This window comes from Oncorhynchus tshawytscha, linkage group LG19, assembly GCF_018296145.1.
Source record: "Oncorhynchus tshawytscha isolate Ot180627B linkage group LG19, Otsh_v2.0, whole genome shotgun sequence".
In the NCBI taxonomy this organism is placed as follows: domain Eukaryota; kingdom Metazoa; phylum Chordata; class Actinopteri; order Salmoniformes; family Salmonidae; genus Oncorhynchus; species Oncorhynchus tshawytscha.
Genome location: NC_056447.1, coordinates 58,228,973 through 58,252,622, shown reverse-complemented (window position 1 = coordinate 58,252,622; position 23,650 = coordinate 58,228,973). Strand labels below are relative to the sequence as shown.

The window sequence follows — 23,650 nt, the reverse complement described above, 5'->3', positions numbered from 1 at the left end:
GCTGGACATTCCTTTCACAGGGGTGCGGAGGGAGCAGATATTCTGGGATACCGCTGCCAGCACTTCGCAGGGAGACGTGTTTCTGCAGCGTTTTTCGAAAGCAGAATTTCTTCGGGAAGTGAACTGTGAACTCTTAAAGGTGTTACTGTTGGATCGAGGAAGTAGGGAGGGACACGTTTGGTTTTCCTTTCACCTCGTCCTCAACGTGATTAGGTATGAAGGTGTTAGTTGGCTGGTCCTTTAAAGTCCTGGATCCAGTTTCCTCCCAGTCATCCTGACCCGTCGCCTGCCGGAGCTGAGAGAGTTGGATCGGAGAGAGAGATATAGAGACCTACTGGATCAGAGAGAGAGAGATATAGAGACCTACTGGATCAGAGAGAGAGATATAGAGACCTACTGGATCAGAGAGAGAGATATAGAGACCTACTGGATCAGAGAGAGAGGCCTAGTACCACAGAGAGGAACGTCAGAGAATCGTAGATCGTTAGAGGATCCTCAGTCTTTATGACCAGATCTTTCTTAATGTAACCCACTGTACATGGGCAAGGAACTACTTTCTTAACATAACCCACTGTACATGGGCAAGGAACTACTTTCTTAACGTAACTCACTGTACATGGGCAAGGATCTACTTTCTTGGTCCTCCACTGAAAGCCAAACAACACCTAAACGGATGAATATTTTTATGAGGCACCTCCTTGTAGCAGAGATGGGCCAGGACCAAACCAAGCAGCAGGTAGAGAAAGGCTTAAAGCTGTACCAGGCCAATCAGACTGACAAAGCCCTGCATGTCTGGACCAAGGTGCTGGAGAAGACCTCAGACCCCGGGGGGAAGTTCAGAGTGCTGGGCTGTCTCATCACCGCTCACTCTGAGATGGGGAAGTATAAAGAGATGCTCAAGGTAAAACAGAGAGAGAGAGAGAGTCCCTGTCAAATTCACTAGCCATGTCGAAGTAGATGTTTTCTAATTTCTCATCAGTTCAACATACTGTTATTGAAGTGTTGAGATGTTAGCTCTTTGGGCAGCATGTCACACAGTTGTAGACACATTCCACATCCTGATTGAACAGTTGATATTAGGCATTAGTTGAGTTAGACAAAAACTATTTCATAGGATAGACTTTGTAGTATGATCCTCTGATTTCCTCCAAGTCCTGTATGTATGATGTAAAGGATATCTTGAAGTGTCCATCTTTTGGGATTATAACACAGCACTATCAATTTTATAGCAGCAAGGGTTGGAACTGAAATTATTTTCCAATCGTTTTGTTCTGAACAGAACTCCCCCATAAAAAGCTTTTACGTTCCACTGTTCCAACCAACAAAATAATGTAATGAACCGGTCCGAAAAACGAAACAAAAAGTACCGGTTTATATCTTTACTTTCTGTTCCTTTTTTTAACCTGAAATCAACAGTTGTTTACATTTATCTCATTAAATGACTTCACCAATCAGTGCAGATGAAGCCGGCAAGCTAGTTGTTTAGACCAATCAGTGCAGATGAAGCCGGCAAGCTAGTTGTTTAGACCAATCAGTGCAGATGAAGCCGGCAAGCTAGTTGTTTAGACCAATCAGTGCAGATGAAGCCGGCAAGCTAGTTGTTTAGACCAATCAGTGCAGATGAAGCCGGCAAGCTAGTTGTTTAGACCAATCAGTGCAGATGAAGCCGGCAAGCTAGTTGTTTAGACCAATCAGTGCAGATGAAGCCAGCAAGCTAGTTGTTTAGACCAATCAGTGCAAATGAAGCCGGCAAGCTAGTTGTTTAGACCAATCAGTGCAGATGAAGCCGGCAAGCTAGTTGTTTAGACCAATCAGTGCAGATGAAGCCGGCCAGCTAGTTGTTCAGATGCATGATGGACACACAAGTGTAGTCTATGGAGCAAGACTCAACTGAAATTTTGCAGGTGAGGAGAGAGCAAGAAGGGGTTGAGGAGGAGGCTTGAAGTGTTAAAGGGTAGCTTCCGCCCTTCTCCTCGCCCCTACCTGGGCCCGAACCAGGGACCCTCTGCATACATGAGTGGATGCTGCTGTCATTCATTTAATGTGTCATCGTGGTGGATGCCAGGGGGCAGAGTGATCGTTCTCCAGCTCTTTCATTGCAGCAGTTCAACAATGGTGAAAGAACATGGTGTTGTTTCAAACCTCTCCTCCTGGGATTATCCATAGAAATAGATTGGACTAGAATAGACAAAGCCCCTCAGACCATGTCTGAGTATATAATATCTGACTGTAGTACATTCTATTTCTATGGCGTTATCTAAACTGAATCCTGAGGACCATCAAGGGGTTAATGTGTGGCTTCCACAGGATACAGACGTATGGGGGCACAGAGAGAGCCTTGCAACCAGAGCTCGGATGTGGGCCTTGTTGTTGACATAAAACTCCCTACTCTCTCCTGTACGCACTGCTTCATGAATACTTCATTAAGTTAGTTACAGGGCCCCAAAACGGGAGACTGTGAATTAAAACTTGAACTTCTGAAACTTCTTAACTCTTATGTGTTAAGGGTGACTAAATTGTTCTATATATTTAGGTACATGGCATAATTTTATCAATAACAATATTCCATCACTTCTATCCTATCAAAAGGTTTTGTTTTGTATCTACAAGGCCAGTCTCCCAGCTACAGATTAGGCCTAGTGATGGACGGAAAAGCACTTTCAATAGAGATCTGTCAAGATGGCATATAGTTTCAGTTATCTACATTGTGTTTATGGTGTTAGTTATCAACATTGTGTCTATAGTGTTAGTTATCTACATTGTGTCTATAGTGTTAGTTATCTACATTGTGTCTATAGTGTTAGTTATCTACATTGTGTCTATAGTGTTAGTTATCTACATTGTGTCGATAGTGTTAGTTATCTACATTGTGTCCATAGTGTTAGTTATCTACATTGTGTCTGTCTATAGTGTTAGTTATCTACATTGTGTCCATAGTGTTAGTTATCTACATTGTGTCTGTCCATAGTGTTAGTTATCTACATTGTGTCTTTAGTGTTAGTTATCTACATTGTGTCCAATAATTTATCTACATAGTGTCTATAGTGTTAGTTATCTACGTTGTGTCTATAGTGTTAGTTATCTACATTGTATCTATAGTGTTAGTTATCTACATTGTGTCTATAGTGTTAGTTATCTACATTGTGTCTATAGTGTTAGTTATCTACATTGTGTCTATAGTGTTAGTTATCTACATTGTGTCCATAGTGTTAGTTATCGACATTGTGTCTATAGTGTTAGTTATCTACATTGTGTCTATAGTGTTAGTTATCTACATTGTGTCTATAGTGTTAGTTATCTACATTGTGTCCATAGTGTTAGTTATCTACATTGTATCTATAGTGTTAGTTATCTACATTGTGTCCAATAGTTTATCTACATTGTGTCTATAGTGTTAGTTATCTACATTGTGTCTATAGTGTTAGTTATCTACATTGTGTCTATAGTGTTAGTTATCTACATTGTGTCCAATAGTTTATCTACATTGTGTCTATAGTGTTAGTTATCTACATTGTGTCTATAGTGTTAGTTATCTACATTGTGTCTATAGTGTTAGTTATCTACATTGTGTCTATAGTGTTAGTTATCTACATTGTGTCCATAGTGTTAGTTATCGACATTGTGTCTATAGTGTTAGTTATCTACATTGTGTCTATAGTGTTAGTTATCTACATTGTGTCTATAGTGTTAGTTATCTACATTGTGTCCATAGTGTTAGTTATCTACATTGTATCTATAGTGTTAGTTATCTACATTGTGTCCAATAGTTTATCTACATTGTGTCTATAGTGTTAGTTATCTACGTTGTGTCTATAGTGTTAGTTATCTACATTGTGTCTATAGTGTTAGTTATCTATATTATATCTATAGTTTTATCGCCGTTGTGTCTAGTGTTATCTACATTGTGTCTATCGTGTTAGTTATCTACATTGTGTCTATAGTGTTAGTTATCGACATTGTGTCTATAGTGTTAGTTATCTACATTGTGTCTATAGTGTTAGTTATCGACATTGTGTCTATAGTGTTAGTTATCGACATTGTGTCTATAGTGTTAGTTATCTACATTGTGTCTATAGTGTTATCTACATTGTGTCTAGTGTTAGTTATCTACATTGTGTCTATAGTGTTAGTTATCGACATTGTGTCTATAGTGTTAGTTATCTACATTGTGTCCAATAGTTTATCTACATTGTGTCTATAGTGTTAGTTATCTACATTGTGTCTATAGTGTTAGTTATCTACATTGTGTCTATAGTGTTAGTTATGTACATTGTGTCCATAGTGTTAGTTATCTACATTGTGTCCATAGTGTTAGTTATCTACATTGTGTCCAATAATTTATCTACATTGTGTCTATAGTGTTAGTTATCTATGTTGTGTCTATAGTGTTAGTTATCTACGTTGTGTCCATAGTGTTAGTTATCTACGTTGTGTCCATAGTGTTAGTTATCTACGTTGTGTCCATAGTGTTAGTTATCTACGTTGTGTCCATAGTGTTAGTTATCTACATTGTGTCTATAGTGTTAGTTATCTACATTTTGTCCATAGTGTTAGTTATCTACATTGTATCTATAGTGTTAGTAATCTACATTGTGTCCAATAGTTTATCTACATTGTGTCTATAGTGTTAGTTATCTACGTTGTGTCTATAGTGTTAGTTATCTACATTATATCTATAGTTTTATCGCCGTTGTGTCTATAGTGTTATCTACATTGTGTCTATAGTGTTAGTTATCTACCTTGTATCTATAGTGTTAGTTATCGACATTGTGTCTATAGTGTTAGTTATCGACATTGTGTCTAAAGTGTTAGTTATCTACATTGTGTCTTTAGTGTTAGTTATATACGGTGTCCATAGTGTTAGTTATCTACTTTGTGTCCAATAGTTTATCTACATTGTGTCTATAGTGTTAGTTATCTACATTGTGTCTTTAGTGTTAGTTATCTACATTGTGTCCAATAGTTTATCTACATTGTGTCTATAGTGTTAGTTATCTACATTGTGTCTATAGTGTTAGTTATCTACATTGTGTCTATAGTGTTAGTTATGTACATTGTGTCCATAGTGTTAGTTATCTACATTGTGTCTATAGTGTTAGTTATCTACGTTGTGTCCATAGTGTTAGTTATCTACGTTGTGTCTATAGTGTTAGTTATCTACATTGTGTCTATAGTGTTAGTTATCTATATTATATCTATAGTTTTATCGCCGTTGTGTCTAGTGTTATCTACATTGTGTCTATAGTGTTAGTTATCGACATTGTGTCTATAGTGTTAGTTATCGACATTGTGTCTATAGTGTTAGTTATCTACATTGTGTCTATAGTGTTATCTACATTGTGTCTAGTGTTAGTTATCTACATTGTGTCTATAGTGTTAGTTATCGACATTGTGTCTATAGTGTTAGTTATCTACATTGTGTCTTTAGTGTTAGTTATCTACATTGTGTCCAATAGTTTATCTACATTGTGTCTATAGTGTTAGTTATCTACATTGTGTCTATAGTGTTAGTTATCTACATTGTGTCTATAGTGTTAGTTATGTACATTGTGTCCATAGTGTTAGTTATCTACATTGTGTCCAATAATTTATCTACATTGTGTCTATAGTGTTAGTTATCTATGTTGTGTCTATAGTGTTAGTTATCTACGTTGTGTCTATAGTGTTAGTTATCTACGTTGTGTCCATAGTGTTAGTTATCTACGTTGTGTCCATAGTGTTAGTTATCTACGTTGTGTCCATAGTGTTAGTTATCTACGTTGTGTCCATAGTGTTAGTTATCTACATTGTGTCTATAGTGTTAGTTATGGACATTGTGTCCATAGTGTTAGTTATCTACATTGTGTCTATAGTGTTAGTTATCTACATTTTGTCCATAGTGTTAGTTATCTACATTGTATCTATAGTGTTAGTAATCTACATTGTGTCCAATAGTTTATCTACATTGTGTCTATAGTGTTAGTTATCTACGTTGTGTCTATAGTGTTAGTTATCTACATTATATCTATAGTTTTATCGCCGTTGTGTCTATAGTGTTAGTTATCTACCTTGTATCTATAGTGTTAGTTATCTACATTGTGTCTATAGTGTTATCTACATTGTGTCTATAGTGTTAGTTATCTACCTTGTATCTATAGTGTTAGTTATCGACATTGTGTCTATAGTGTTAGTTATCGACATTGTGTCTAAAGTGTTAGTTATCTACATTGTGTCTTTAGTGTTAGTTATATACGGTGTCCATAGTGTTAGTTATCTACTTTGTGTCCAATAGTTTATCTACATTGTGTCTATAGTGTTAGTTATCTACATTGTGTCTATAGTGTTAGTTATCTACATTGTGTCTATAGTGTTAGTTATCTACATTGTGTCTATAGTGTTAGTTATCTACATTGTGTCTATAGTGTTAGTTATGTACATTGTGTCCATAGTGTTAGTTATCTACATTGTGTCCATAGTGTTAGTTATCTACATTGTGTCTATAGTGTTAGTTATCTACGTTGTGTCCATAGTGTTAGTTATCTACATTGTGTCTATAGTGTTAGTTATCTACATTGTGTCCAATCAGCTGATGTCTCAAAGTGCTGTACAGAAACCCAGCCTAAAACCCCAAACAGCAAGCAATGCAGGTGTAGATGCACAGTGGCTTGGAAAAACTCCCTAGAAAGGCCAAAACCTAGGAAGAAACCTAGAGAGGAACCAGGCTATGTGGGGTGGCCAGTCCTCTTCTGGCTGTTCTGGGTGGAGATTATATTGTGTCTATTGTGTTAGTTATCTACAATGTGTCTATAGTGTTAGTTATCTACGTTGTGTCTACAGTGTTAGTGGTCTACATTGTGTCTATACTATTAATTATCTACATTGGTCCTACCTATTTTGGCCAAATCGTCCTTCATCCTCTCTCTCTCTCTCTCCTCCGTCAGTATGCCTTGGCCCAGATAGACACAGCCAGGGAGATGGAGGACCCAGACTACCTGACTGAGGGCTACCTGAACCTGGCTAGGAGCAACGAGAAGCTGTGTGACTTCCAGAAGACTGTGTCCTACTGTAAGACCTGCCTCAACATGCAGGGAACTACTGTCAGTCTGCAACTTAACGGACAGGTGGGTCTCAGCAATAATATACAATCATATTATAATACTGTAATACATGCTGTTTCGCCTTATTTCCTGTTGCCAAACAAAACAGGACACATACATAATGGTGGCAGAAAACAAAACAACACAACAATAAACAACACGTTCTTACAGTAAGAGACAAAACAACAGGAAAATAAAGAGAATGGGACGTCTGGGACGTCTGGGACCTCTGGACCTCTGGTACGTCTGGACATCTGGGACCTCTGGGACCTCTGGATGTCTGGGACCTCTGGATGTCTGGGACCTCTGGATGTCTGGGACCTCTGGATGTCTGGGACCTCTGGATGTCTGGGACCTCTGGATGTCTGGGACCTCTGGATGTCTGGGACCTCTGGATGTCTGGGACCTCTGGACGTCTGGGACCTCTGGACGTCTGGACATCTGGGACCTCTGGGACCTCTGGATGTCTGGGACGTCTGGGACGTCTGGGACCTCTGGGACCTCTGGACGTCTGGGACCTCGTCTGGGACCTCAGGGACGTCTGGGACCTCAGGGACGTCTGGGACCTCAGGGACGTCTGGAACCTCAGGGACGTCTGGGACCTCTGGGACCTCTGGATGTCTGGGACCTCTGGGACCTCTGGACGTCTGGGACCTCTGGATGTCTGGGACCTCTGGGACCTCTGGGTGTCTGGGACCTCTGGACGTCTGGGACCTCTGGAACCTCTGGGACCTCTGGATGTCTGGGACCTCTGGGACCTCTGGACGTCTGGGACCTCTGGACGTCTGGGACCTCTGGACGTCTGCGTACATCTGGGTTTACTGGAAAAAATGCCACAATGCAAATGAAGTCAAGTCCTTTACGACTTCTGCATTTATGACCTCTGCCTCTACTTGTGTTTCCAGGTGTGTCTGAGCATGGGCAACGCGTTCCTGGGCGTCAGTGTGTTCCAGAAGGCTCTAGAGAGCTATGAGAAGGCCCTGCGCTACGCCCACAACAACGATGACAAGATGCTGGAGTCTAGAGTCTGCTGCAGCCTGGGGAACTTCTACATCCAGCTCAAGGTAAAGTGTCGACAGTATGTCTATTATGAAGCTCTGAGAAAATGTCCTATATATGTTATTACATTGCTATTACTTTGTTACATCCCTGATCAGATGCAATTCAACCTTGTATGTAAAAAGAGTCTTCGAAGTGTTATCCATTCTCAGAAGAGTCCTCCTTCAATTCAACACAGTTATATTTGAGGACACATCTTGTCAAATGCATTTTGGTGCAAAGGCTGAGTGAGCCACGTAGGCCCCGGTCAGAGGCCTGTTGTATTCTAGCCTGGTAGAGGCCTACTGTCTTCTAGCCTGGCAGAGGCCTGTTGTGTTCTAGTTTGGTAGAGGCCTGTTGTATTCTGGCCTGGTAGAGGCCTGTTGTATTCTGGCCTGGTAGAGGCCTATGTAGTAGTGTGTTTTGTCCCCTACACTGGTCCCAGACTAAACTGTGTTGTCCCTAGTACAGTTGTTATTGTAGTTATGTTGTATTGTAGTCTGGTAGAGGCCTGTTGTATTCTAGCTTGGTGGAGGCCTGCCTGTGTAGTCGAGGCCTGGGTCTAGCCTAGTAGAGGCCCTGTTGTATTCTGTTTTGACACGTGAGATTTGTCCCAGTAATCCCTGGATTCCAAAAAGTGGATTGGTTTCAATCAGGTCCAGATTAGCTGGCGTCCGGAGAATGAAAGTTGAATCTGCTTGCCCTAATAATACAGGACAGACTAAACTCTCAGCGGTTATTAATTAAATCGCCGGTTAGAATATTATGGCATCAAGCTAGAACGCTTATAAAGAGGTAAAGTTTATATCAAAACTGTAGTGTTGCTGATCCGTACTGCTAAATCTGTCTGTAGACTGTGTGTGTTTCACAGAGCTGCCCTCTTGGCCAGGACTCCCTTGTGAAAGAGAGATTCTGACCTGAATGGGATAACATGGTTCAATTAAATAAAAGTTCAATTAAATTTAAAAAATGGACGCCGGCTCCTCACGGCAGCGTAGCCTGGTGATTAGAGCGTTGAACAAGGCAGTTAACCCACTGTTCCTAGGCCATCATTGACAATAAGAATTTGTTCTTAACTGACTTGCCTAGTTAAATAAAGGTAAAATAAATAAAAAACTCATCCATCTGTTCTGTTTCCTCCCATCAGGACTATGAGAAGGCCCTGTTCTTCCCGTGTAAATGATCTGTTATGTCCTCCCATCAGGACTATGAGAAGGCCCTGTTCTTCCCCTGTAAATGATCTGTTATGTCCTCCCATCAGGACTATGAGAAGGCCCTGTTCTTCCCCTGTAAATGATCTGTTATGTCCTCCCATCAGGACTATGAGAAGGCCCTGTTCTTCCCCTGTAAATGATCTGTTATGTCCTCCCATCAGGACTATGAGAAGGCCCTGTTCTTCCCCTGTAAATGATCTGTTACCCTCCCATCAGGACTATGAGAAGGTCCTGTTCTTCCCCTGTAAATGATCTGTTATGTCCTCCCATCAGGACTATGAGAAGGCCCTGTTCTTCCCCTGTAAATGATCTGTTACCCTCCCATCAGGACTATGCGAAGGCCCTGTTCTTCCCCTGTAAATGATCTGTTACCCTCCCATCAGGACTATGAGAAGGCCCTGTTCTTCCCCTGTAAATGATCTGTTATGTCCTCCCATCAGGACTATGCGAAGGCCCTGTTCTTCCCCTGTAAATGATCTGTTTCCCTCCCATCAGGACTATGAGAAGGCCCTGTTCTTCCCCTGTAAATGATCTGCTACCCTCCCATCAGGACTATGAGAAGGCCCTGTTCTTCCCCTGTAAATGATCTGCTACCCTCCCATCAGGACTATGAGAAGGCCCTGTTCTTCCCCTGTAAATGATCTGTTACCCTCCCATCAGGACTATGAGAAGGCCCTGTTCTTCCCCTGTAAATGATCTGTTATGTCCTCCCATCAGGACCATGAGAAGGCCCTGTTCTTCCCCTGTAAATGATCTGTTACCCTCCCATCAGGACTATGAGAAGGCCCTGTTCTTCCCCTGTAAATGATCTGCTACCCTCCCATCAGGACTATGAGAAGGCCCTGTTCTTCCCCTGTAAATGATCTGTTATGTCCTCCCATCAGGACTATGAGAAGGCCCTGTTCATCCCCTGTAAATGATCTGTTATGTCCTCCCATCAAGACTATGAGAAGGCCCTGTTCATCCCTGTAAATGATCTGTTATGTCCTCCCATCAGGACTATGAGAAGGCCCTGTTCTTCCCGTGTAAAGCGGCTGAGCTGGTGAATGACTACGGTAAAGGCTGGAGTCTGAAGTACAGGGCCATGAGCCAGTACCACATGTCTGTAGCCTACAGGAAACTGGACCGCCTGCCTGATGCCATGGAGTGCTGTGAGGTAAGGTTTATTAGTGTTGTTTAGTATAAATGGCATTGTTTATTAATCCAGTGAGTTATTATGTATTACCTACATTCCCAGAGATGATACGAGACTAGATACTGCTGTAAACAAGGGTTGGGGTCGACTCCATTTCAATTGCAAAATTGCAAAAATCGCTGAAGCTGTAGACTTATATTTGTCTCACTAACTTTAAACATAAGCTATCTGAGCAGCTAACCGATCGCTGCAGCTGTACATAGTCCATCTGTAAATAGCCCATCCAACTACTTACCTCATCCCCATATTGTTTTTGTTTACTTTTCTGCTCTTTTGCACACCAGTATCTCTACTTAAAAAATTAAATTCAGAAGGTCAACGGAAAGTTCAATTCCAATTTGTGTTTACCTCCTGGATTGATGGGATTAAGGTAAAGATGACGGTAGTGGTAGGTGAGTTCAGAAACCACTGTGATATACTGTAATTTAATTATACCAATGTGTTTTAATTAATTTAATTCCCTTAATCTATTTCAGGAGAATTTGTAAGATTCTTGTTTGCATAAAATAGAGGGAGACCAGTGTTATCAATAATAGGTAACAGAATGTATTCTCGGAGCGTGCTACCACGTTACCACGAGCAACAGTTTATATACAATAACATGACGTCATTTCATTGCTTCTAAAATGAATCCCCTCCTCTCGACCAGGACAAAGGGAACTTTAAAGGTTCATTCTGAGTTCATTCTGACCCCCCTAGCACATACACAGGACACACAACACAACTGAATTAACTTTTTGACCCCTCAACATTATCGATCACCACTTAGCTGATAGTTCTAATTAACAGAAAACCTAGGAATGCACTCACTGCCTTATCTAAAACACCCCAGAGCTCAGTTTCGTCGGTTCAACCATAGGTTAACTACCTTATCTGTTTACTTAATCCACAAACCATTTCTTTCTTCCTAGTTGGAATGGTGTTCATTAACTTTAATTACTCCTTGTCCGTGTCACACAATCCCTTCTTATGAACTCAGTTTATCAGACATAATAAAACAGAGTATAAGTTTACCTAGTTACAGTTCCATTTAAAATGAGGATATTGTTTATTCATTAATTCATAATATTATGAATATACTCTGTTATTCTGTACCATGTGCAACTCAATATTAGGAATGTGTTCTTAATGTTTTCTACACTTAGTTGTGTGTCTTTGTGTTAGAAAGTGACAGACCAACAGACCGTATCAGTGACAGGTGCAGCCGGCATGCCAGGCAGTGTGTCTTTGTGTTGTACGATCTTAGACCTCTGGGTATAAATATGCTGCCTCTGGTTTAAAGTGTTCATTAACATAGAGGGGACAGAGTTAACTGTAATACTTTACTGGAGAGACAGAGAAATACCTTGATGTCACTGCTAAGGACTGCAGGAGTGGTGGTGGTTGGGTAGTAGCAGAGCAGTGGGGAGGGGTATCCCAAATAGCACCATATTCCCTGTATAGAGCCCTACATTTGACCATAGCCCTGTAGGGCACTATATATAGGGAATATGGTTCCATTTGACCATAGCCCTGTAGGGCACTATATAGGGAATAGGGTGCCATTGGGGACTGAAATGGGGAGTGTTGTTTCAGATTTATCACCGCTGTTCTGCTGAATAGATTTAGCTCCAACACATTTCAGTCATCCTGTCATAGTTAGAATACATCTGACCAAGGAAAGAATTCATCCTGGAGTAAAAACAATAGCAGCCCTCAGTTAGCAGCCCTCAATTAGCAGCCCTCAATTAGCAGCCCAATCAGCCCTCAGTTAGCAGCCTTCAGTTAGCAGGCCTTAGTTAGCAGCCCACAGTTAGCAGCCTTCAGTTAGCAGCCCTCAGTTAGCAGCCCTCAGTTAGCAGCCCTCAGTTAGCAGCCTTCAGTTAGCAGCTCTCAGTTAGCAGTCCTCAGTTATCAGCCTTCAGTTATCAGCTCTCAGTTATCAGCCCTCAGTTAGCAGCCCTCAGTTAGCAGCCCTCAGTTAGCAGCCCTCAGTTAGCAGTCCTCAGTTAGCAACCCTCAGTTATCAGCCCTCAGTTAGCAACTCTCAGTTAGCAGTCCTCAGTTAGCAGTCCTCAGTTAGCAGTCCTCAGTTAGCAGCCCTCAGTTAGCAGCCCTCAGTTAGCAGCCCTCAGTTATCAGCCTTCAGTTAGCAGGCCTCAGTTAGCAGCCCTCAGTTATCAGCTCTCAGTTAGCAGCCCTAGCAGTCCTCAGTTAGCAGGCCTCAGTTAGCAGTCCTCAGTTAGCAGCCCAATCAGCCCTCAGTTATCAGCCCTCAGTTATCAGCCTCAGTTATCAGCCCTCAGTTATCAGCCCTCAGTTATCAGCCCTCAGTTATCAGCCCTCAGTTATCAGCCTTCAGTTAGCAGCCCTCAGTTATCAGCCCTCAGTTAGCAGCACTCAGTTAGCAGGCCCCAGTTAGCAGGCCCCAGTTAGCACCTCTCAGTTAGCAGGCCCCAGTTAGCACCTCTCAGTTAGCAGCCCAATCAGCCCTCAGTTATCAGCCCTCAGTTATCAGCCCTCAGTTATCAGCCCTCAGTTATCAGCCCTCAGTTATCAGCCCTCAGTTAGCAGCCCTCAGTTATCAGCCCTCAGTTATCAGCCCTCAGTTATCAGCCTTCAGTTAGCAGCCCTCAGTTATCAGCCTTCAGTTAGCAGCCCTCAGTTATCAGCCCTCAGTTAGCAGCCCTCAGTTAGCAGGCCCCAGTTAGCAGGCCCCAGTTAGCACCCCTCAGTTAGCAGCCCTCAGTTATCAGCCCTCAGTTAGCAGCACTCAGTTAGCAGGCCCCAGTTAGCAGGCCCCAGTTAGCAGGCCCCAGTTAGCAGCCCTCAGTTAGCAGCCCTCAGTTAGCAGCCCTCAGTTAGCAGCCCTCAGTTAGCAGCCCTCAGTTAGCAGGCCTCAGTTTTACATAGAAATATAATTGACTATAATGGACATTCAAGCCAATGTTCTGTAATGGAAGGACTGGCAAGCCAATGATCTGGCAAGCCAACACCATCCTATATAACTACTGTCTATACACACCATCCCATATAACTACTGTCTATACACACCATCCTCTATAACTACTGTCTATACACACCATCCTATATAACTACTGTCTAAACACACCATCCTGTATAACTACTGTCTATACACACCATCCTATATAACTACTGTCTATACACACCATCCTATATAACTACTGTCTATACACACCATCCCATATAACTACTGTCTATACACACCATCCTATATAACTACTGTCTATACACACCATCCTATATAACTACTGTCTATACACACCATCCCATATAACTACTGTCTATACACACCATCCCATATAACTACTGTTTATACTGTCTATACACACCATACTATATAGCTACTGTCTATACACCCCATTCTATATAACTACTGTCTATACACACCATCCTATATAACTACTGTCTATACACCCCATTCTATATAACTACTGTCTATACACACCATCCTATATAACTACTGTCTAGACATACCATCCTGTATAACTATTGTCTATACACACCATCCTATATAACTACTGTCTATACACACCATCCTATATAACTACTGTCTATACACACCATCCCATATAACTACTGTCTATACACACCATCCTATATAACTACTGTCTATACACACCATCCTATATAACTACTGTCTATACACACCATCCCATATAACTACTGTCTATACACACCATCCCATATAACTACTGTCTATACACACCATCCTATATAACTACTGTCTATACACACCATCCTATATAACTACTGTCTATACACACCATCCTATATAACTACTGTCTAAACACACCATCCTGTATAACTACTGTCTATACACACCATCCTATATAACTACTGTCTATACACACCATCCTATATAACTACTGTCTATACATACCATCCTATATAACTACTGTCTATACTGTCTATACACACCATCCTATATAACTACTGTCTATACTGTCTATATACACCATCCTATATAACTACTGTCTATACTGTCTATACACACCATCCTGTATAACTACTGTCTATACTGTCTGTACACACCATTCTATATAACTACTGCCTATACTGTCTGTACACACCATACTATATAACTACTGTATATACACACCATCCTATATAACTACTGTATATACACACCATCCTCTATAACTACTGTCTATACACACCATCCTATATAACTACTGTCTATACACACCATCCTATATAACTCCTGTCTATACTGTCTATACACACCATCCTATATAACTACTGTCTATACACACCATCCTATATAACTACTGTCTATACTGTCTATACACACCATCCTATATAACTACTGTCTATACTGTCTATACACACCATCCTATATAACTACTGTCTATACACACCATCCTATATAACTACTGTCTATACTGTCTATACACACCATCCTATATAACTACTGTCTATACACACCATCCTTTATAACTACTGTCTATACACATCATTCTATATAACTACTGTCTATACACACCATCCTATATAACTACTGTCTATACTGTCTATGCACACCATCCTATATAACTACTGTCTATACACACCATCCTATATAACTGCTGTCTATACACACCATCCTATATAACTGCTGTCTATACACACCATCCTATATAACTGCTGTCTATACACACCATCCTATATAACTGCTGTCTATACACACCATCCTATATAACTGCTGTCTATACACACCATCCTATATAACTGCTGTCTATACACACCATCCTATATAACTACTGTCTATACACACCATCCTATATAACTACTGTCTATACACACCATCCTATATAACTACTGTCTATACACACCATCCTATATAACTACTGTCTATACACACCATCCTATATAACTAATGTCTACACACACCATCCTATATAACTCCTGTCTATACTGTCTATACACACCATCCTATATAACTACTGTCTATACACACCATCCTATATAACTCCTGTCTATACTGTCTATACACACCATCCTATATAACTACTGTCTATACACACCATCCTATATAACTACTGTCTATACTGTCTATACACACCATCCTATATAACTACTGTCTATACTGTCTGTACACACCATCCTATATAACTACTGTCTATAGTGTCTATACACACCATCCTATATAACTACTGTCTATACACACCATCCTATATAACTACTGTCTATACTGTCTATACACACCATCCTATATAACTACTGTCTATACTGTCTATACACACCATACTATATAACTACTGTCTATACTGTCTATACACACCATACTATATAACTACTGTGTATACACACTATCCTGTATAACTACTGTCTATACACACCATCCTATATAACTACTGTCTATACTGTCTATACACACCATCCTATATAACTACTGTCTAAACTGTCTATACACACCATACTATATAACTACTGTGTATACACACCATCCTTTATAACTACTGTCTATACACACCATCCTATATAATTACTGTCTATACTGTCTATACACACCATACTATATAACTACTGTGTATACACACCATCCTTTATAACTACTGTCTATACACACCATCCTATATAACTACTGTGTATACTGTCTATACACACCATACTATATAACTACTGTCTATACTGTCTATACACACCATACTATATAACTACTGTGTATACACACCATCCTTTATAACTACTGTCTATACACACCATCCTATATAACTACTGTCTATACTGTCTATACACACCATACTATATAACTACTGTGTATACACACCATCCTATATAACTACGGTCTATACTGTCTATACACACCATCCTATATAACTACTGTGTATACTGTCTATACACACCATACTATATAACTACTGTCTATACTGTCTATACACACCATACTATATAACTACTGTGTATACACACCATCCTATATAACTACTGTCTATACTGTCTATACACACCATCCTATATAACTACTGTCTATACTGTCTATACACACCATCCTATATAACTACTGTGTATACACACCATCCTATATAACTACTGTCTATACTGTCTATACACACCATCCTATATAACTACTGTCTATACTGTCTATACACACCATCCTATATAACTACTGTCTATACTGTCTATACTCACCATACTATATAACTACTGTCTATACTGTCTATACACACCATACTATATAACTACTGTGTATACACACCATAAGCATTTCACTACATCAACAATAACATGTGTACATGATCAATAACGTCAGATTTAACGTTACGTTTAGCCAGCAACAGGTCAAATGCCTGGTCATGTTAATGTCCTTAATGTTAATGTCCTTAATGTTAATATCCTTAATGTTAATGTCCTTAATGTTAATATCCTTAATGTTAATGTCCTTAATGTTAATGTCCTTAATGTTAATGTCCTTAATGTTAATGTCCTTAATGTTAATGTCCTTAATGTTAATGTCCTTAATGTTAATATCCTTAATGTTAATGTCCTTAATGTTAATGTCCTTAATGTTAATGTCCTTAATGTTAATATCCTTAATGTTAATATCCTTAATGTTAATGTCCTTAATGTTAATGTCCTTAATGTTAATATCCTTAATGTTAATGTCCTTAATGTTAATATCCTTAATGTTAATGTCCTTAATGTTAATATCCTTAATGTTAATATCCTTAATGTTAATGTCCTTAATGTTAATGTCCTTAATGTTAATGTCCTTAATGTTAATGTCCTTAATGTTAATATCCTTAATGTTAATGTCCTTAATGTTAATGTCCTTAATGTTAATATCCTTAATGTTAATGTCCTCGGATGGTAAAAACAGGAGGACTTAGCTGATGTACAGTAAGGATGTGTTGTTTAGAGGTTGTGTGTGTGTTGTTTAGAGGTTGTGTGTGTGTTGTTTAGAGGTTGTGTGTGTGTGTTGTTCAGAGGTTGTGTGTGTATTGTTTAGAGGTTGTGTGTGTGTTGTTTAGAGGTTGTGTGTGTGTTGTTTAGAGGTTGTGTGTGTGTTGTTCAGAGGTTGTGTGTGTGTTGTTTAGAGGTTGTGTGTGTGTTGTTTAGAGGTTGTGTGTGTGTTGTTCAGAGGTTGTGTGTGTTGTTTAGAGGTTGTGTGTGTGTTGTTTAGAGGTTGTGTGTGTGTTGTTTAGAGGTTGTGTGTGTGTGTTGTTGAGGTTGTGTGTGTGTTGTTTAGAGGTTGTGTGTTTGTTGTTCAGAGGTTGTGTGTGTGTTGTTTAGAGGTGCGTGTGTTGTTCAGGTTGTGTGTTTTTGTTTAGAGGTTGTGTGTGTGTTGTTCAGAGGTTGTGTACGTGTTGTTCAGAGGTTGTGTGTTTTTTGTTTAGCGGTTGTGTGTGTGTTGTTCAGAGGTTGTGTGTTTTTTGTTTAGCGGTTGTGTGTGTGTTGTTCAGAGGTTGTGTGTGTGTTGTTCAGAGGTTGTGTGTTTTTTGTTTAGCGGTTGTGTGTGTGTTGTTCAGAGGATGTGTGTGTGTTGTTCAGAGGTTGTGTGTGTGTTGTTTAGAGGTTGTGTGTCACACTAAAGTGGTTCCCATCCTCCAGGAGTCCATGAAGATAGCCCTGCAGCACGGGGACCGACCTCTCCAGGCGCTGTGCTTACTGAACTTCGCTGATATCCATCGCTGCCGGAATGACGTTGATGTAAGTAACCAAATACTGTCCGTGCTACACTGTTACAGATACATGGACGTAATCTGAAGAGCAAAACATTCCTTCAATATAGTCTGGGCTTGATTCATATTATTTTCTCTCCTCTCACCCTGTTCTCTCCTCCCTCTTCTCTCCCTCGTCTCCTGTTCTCTCCTCCCCTCCTCTTCTCCTGTTCTCTCCTCTCCTCTACTCTCTCCCTCTTCTCCTGTTTTCTCCTCTCCTCTACTCTCTCCCTCTTCTCCTGTTTTCTCCTCTCCTCTACTCTCTCCCTCTTCTCCTGTTTTCTCCTCTCCTCCCCTCATCTCTGCTCCCCCTTTTCTCTTCTCTCCTCTCCTGTTCTCTCTTCTCTCCTCTCTTCTCTTCCCTCCACTCCCTCACCTCCTGTTCTCTCCTCTCCTCCAGAAAGCATTGCCTCGTTATGAGTCCTCCATGTGTATAATGACAGAGATTGGGAACCGTCTTGGCCAGACCCAGGTGTACCTGGGGGTAGGGAAGTGTTGGCTCCAGCAGAAAGAATTGGACAAGGCTCTGGATGCTCTGCAGCGAGCTCAGGAGTTGTCAGAAGCTTTAGGAACCAAGGTACAGTGCACATAGTTCTGAATAAATACCATGAAAATATGCTGCCTTTTTACTGTGCAATTAAAACAATCATGCAACAGTCAGATGCACGTCACACTTTAGCTTGTGCTAAATTCCAGTTCTTGTCCCATTAGCTGTGTAGCCTGAATGAGGGAATCGACTGCAGTAAGTCAGCTACGTTCAGTCTGTGTGTTGATTCTAACCCTTATATACCTCTCTCTCTGTGTTAGCTGTGTAGTCTAAAGGTGCACTGTCTCAGTGAGGGGATCTACCGCAGTAAGGAGAGGCAGGAGGAGCTGAGGGAGCAGGTTGTGAAGTTCCTGCAGTGTGTGGAGGAGCTGGAGCTGTACTGTGGAATGTGTGGCGAGTCCATAGGAGAGAAGAACCAACAGCTGCAGGCTCTGCCCTGCTCTCACATCTTCCACCTCCAGTAGGTGCTCTAACGATGACCCATCTACATGTTATGTAGTCTACATATTATTACTTCATGTGGCTCTGCCCTGCTCTCATATCTTCCACCTCCAGTAGGTGCTCTAACGATGACCCATCTACATGTTATGTAGTCTACATATTATTACTACATGTGGCTCTGCCCTGCTCTCACACCTTCCACCTCCAGTAGGGACTTTTGCCTTGATTAAAAACCTCTACAGGATCGGTGTCCCACCCACGGGACGGTTGAGCTAACGTAGGCTAATGCGATTAGCATGAGGTTGAGCTAACGTAAGCTAATGTGATTAGCATGAGGTTGAGCTAACGTAGGCTAATGCGATTAGCATGAGGTTGAGCTAACGTAAGCTAATGTGATTAGCATGAGGTTGTAAGTAAACAAGAACATTTCCCGGGACATAGACATATCTGATGTTTGCAGAAAGCTTAAATTAGTGTTCATCTAACTCTACTGTCCAATTTACAGTAGCTGTTACAGTGAAATAATACCATGCTATTGTTTGAGGAGAGTGCACAGTTATGAACTTGAAAAGTTATTAATAAACCAATTAGGCATATTTGGGCAGTCTTGATACAACATTTTGAACATAAATACAATGGTTCTTTGAATCAGTCTAAAACTTTGCACATACACTGCTGCCAACTAGTGGCCAAAATCTAAATTGCAGCTGGGCTGGAATAATACATTTTGGCCTTTGTCTTGCATTTCAAAGATGGTACAAACATTGTTTTTTCTCTCTTTGTATTATCTTTTACCAGATCTATTGTGATATATTCTCCGACATTCATTACACATTTTCACAAACTTCAAAGTGTTTCCTTTCAATTGGTATCAAGAATATGCATATCCTTGCTTCAGTTCCTGAGCTACAGGCAGTTAGATTTGGAAATGTCATTTTAGACAAAAAATTGAAAAAAGGGGCGTATCCTTAAGAGATTTTAACATATTCTACATGTTTTATGTCCAGGGGTGGAAACAGGGGGGGGACTCTTAGGATTTGACATGAGTCAGTTCCCAGAGTCTCTACTTCTTCTATCCTCTCAGGTGTCTACAGAACAACGGTTCCAGGGGCTGCCCCAAATGTCGTCGGTCCTCCATGAAGCCTGGGTTTGTGTGATGTTACGAGGCACGGTGCCTGGGAGTTGAGGACACTATGTGAAGCCCCGACCTCAGTCACATAGGAGAGCCAGACTGCACTTCTGAATGGGCAGACTGCTGAACACATATCTGAATGTCCTAACTAAACACATATCTGAATGTCCTAACTAAACTGATCACAGACTCGGATACAGTTTGTTGACTGGCTACTGTGTTCAGAGGATGTGCCACAGAAACAGGCACCAGCCCATTACCTCGTCCCCGGGCTACTTGCTACCGACCGAGCGAGAGCTGGCTGGTAGACAAGACTAACAATCCCAGGGTGAGGACAGACAGGACTGTACTTCAAGACACAGTCACAGTTCAAAGGTCACCACAGTGAACATGACTCCTCAGACAGATGAGGATACAGTGATAGCTTTATTACACTGTTGTACATGATTTACTGTTGTTTTTTTTGTCAGAGGGTGAGGAGGAAGAAATCCAATATACTTAAGTTTTGTGGACGTCTGTTTTAGATAAATCTGATAGTTTAGCATAATGTTCACTTTACTTTGGGTTAGGGTACGCTGGAAGATTAATTGGAAATTATGTTAAACGTTATTGTTTGGGATAAAGTGAAATCACTAGGATTTTGGCCACACGTTCTATTATTCAAATTGAACACAATTGTATTTTAAATATACCCCATCGAAAGGCTATATGTTCTCTATACATGATTACTGTAAAGTAGCTAATGGCCATATGTCATGAACATATTTCTGTACAACCGTTTTATCATCAGTTCTCAGTGAACATAGTGTACGTTGTCCAATCACAGTTGAGAACACAACACTTCAACTAAAGAACTCAATCACGAAGATCAAATGCTGATCAAATGGACGGTCAGGATACACTTGTGTTCGTTTGATAAAAATATAAAAACTATACTACTAGTATTTGTCCTTATTGCAAGTTGAATTTTCACTTAGTCTCCCATTAACATCAGTGCATGACTAAGTGAAAATTGAACTCAAGTGGAAGTTAGGATTCAACCCTAAGTGACTAAGGAGCAGTTCAACCCACATTGTGTTATTAATTATTAGGTGAGCTTGCTGAAGGCAAAGCACAACTCTAGATTTATAACACATTATTATTATTATTCTGCCCGCTCTAGCGCTTAAACAATTTAAGCTATAAACATGAAAACAACTTGCGAATGTGTAGACTGCCCTAGCTTAGACTGCTTGAGAACATGTTTTTGATAGCATTTATACATTTTGAACTATAATATAATATTTAGATGAGCTCCCAATGCGTTTCAATGAAAGAGAAAAAGGTCCGTTAGACTTGATAAAGAAATTAAAACTTCTAGACCCATCTCCTCTTTCACTGTTTAAGCTATCAACTCCAAACCAGATGTTCAGACTGGCCCAACTCAGTATGAAAACTCCTTTGATAAGCAATCTGCCTATACTTTAGGAACTGTAGCCATTTCAAATGTGCATAGATTAGCATGGGTTTGAATGAGAACCATGGGAATACAGAGGCAGCTGTTCAAAAAGATCCTGCTCCTTGGACAATTAAGCTAAAATACTAACTTTAAAACACTCAGGCTATCCTAACTTCACATGATTTAACATCTTTATCAAGTATAACTATATAAAATAGCACACAACTATTATCCACAAGACTACTGATGACAACTACTGACCACATCCATACTGTAGGGCCCAAAGAGCCTGCAACCCAATCACACAACTACTGACCACAACTAACTGCTCTGGTCCGCACTATAAATTATAATTATTTAAATGTTCTACATTTGCATATAATACCCACCAACGGCTCAAGATAGAGACACCAAACCCAATTTCGAATGCTCAGGATACCCTATCCTGTCAATCTATCTTTTCATCTACCTACTTTTTCAACTATAACCAGTCACTACCATTACTACTGTAGACACTACCACTACTATAACCAGTCACTACCATTACTACTGTAGACACTACCACCACTAAAAGTTAAATCAAAACATACTTTAAAACAAGCTAGCAAGCACGCCACATTTTATTCAGGAAATGTACTTTTCTAGTTAAGTTTCGATTACTTTTTCTATCCAGCATCTATTTCTGGAAAACTAAAAATATATGTTTCTTTTGAGTCTATAACACTACAACAGTATTCAAAGCAAAACATTGTTGGGAATTAAACACAATTAGATCATGTATTATTGGGAAAAGGATGTTGTCTGACCAATCACTTACATGTAGAATACTAAGAAACTGTAAAGACATTTTCATTTATATAGATGTTGAAGCTCTGGTGTAAATAAGATTGGTTCTGATGGTGATTATTAGCAGTAACACAATGTGGATAGTTGTTGAAGCTCTGGTGTAAATAAGATTGGTTCTGATGGTGATTATTAGCAGTAACACAATGTGGATAGATGTTGCATGTGTACTTTGCCAAGTTATCAAACGTTTTATTAATATACAAATGAGTTTTTTGATTATCGAAAGTCACACTTTATTTAAACACAATGGCTTTTCTATTTTATTGATTGATAATATTCATATTTATATCATTGTTAATCACCATTTTTTCTTACAGATTTCCAATAATTTTAAGTAGATTGTATGAACATATACACCAACAATATTGCGGAGTTTTTTCATTTGACAATCAATCCTAACTTATCTGGAATGCATTGTTTTAACTTAATTCACTTTGTTAAATGTGTAAGAAATATATTTTACTGGAATGCATTGTAACTTTCTAGAATTATTGTTTTGCGTCATAACTTTGTTAAATGTGTAAGACATATATTTTATGATGTAACATTTTGTAATTTTATATTTAATCCATTTCGATATAATGATACATCTGGTCAAAATGTTTTGATTATAAAATGGAATATGAACTATTCTTAGAATGTATTTATTCTCGTCTTTTTAATAAACCACCACATTTACATATATGAACATTGTAGATGATCGTTTGACTTTATCTAGTTGGTGTTAAAGTTAAGACAGACAAAATAATGTATTATCTTTTCACACCTTCATGTGACATAATGTAGGCCTGTATGATGTGTAACATAATGTAGGCCTGTATGATGTGTAACATAATGTAGGCCTGTATGATGTGTAACATAATGTAGGCCTGTATGATGTGTGACATAATGTAGGCCTGTATGATGTGTCACATAATGTAGGCCTGTATGATGTGTAACATAATGTAGGCCTGTATGATGTGTAACATAATGTAGGCCTGTATGATGTGTGACATAATGTAGGCCTGTATGATGTGTAACATAATGTAGGCCTGTATGATGTGTGACATAATTTAGGCCTGTATGATGTGTAACATAATG

The 23,650-nt window shown here is 39.8% G+C and overlaps 1 protein-coding gene across 1 annotated transcript; it reads left to right on the top strand.

The window, feature by feature from the left end:
- Positions 1-23,650, top strand: rapsn (receptor-associated protein of the synapse, 43kD). The gene is made up of 8 exons (XM_042301990.1): positions 1-901; positions 6,921-7,100; positions 7,982-8,140; positions 10,326-10,484; positions 18,057-18,155; positions 18,567-18,743; positions 18,974-19,173; positions 20,239-23,650. Exons 1-8 carry the CDS (start codon positions 617-619, stop codon positions 20,309-20,311), a joined length of 1,332 nt encoding a protein of 443 aa, XP_042157924.1. The 5' UTR covers positions 1-616; the 3' UTR covers positions 20,312-23,650.

Coding starts and splice junctions, on each gene's coding strand:
- rapsn (XM_042301990.1), top strand. CDS start 617: ATGGGCAAGGATCTACTTTCTTGGTCCTCCACTGAAAGCCAAACAACA. Junction 8,141..10,325: donor ACTTCTACATCCAGCTCAAG/GTAAAGTGTCGA, acceptor TCCTCCCATCAG/GACTATGAGAAGGCCCTGTT. Junction 18,156..18,566: donor GCTGCCGGAATGACGTTGAT/GTAAGTAACCAA, acceptor CCTCTCCTCCAG/AAAGCATTGCCTCGTTATGA.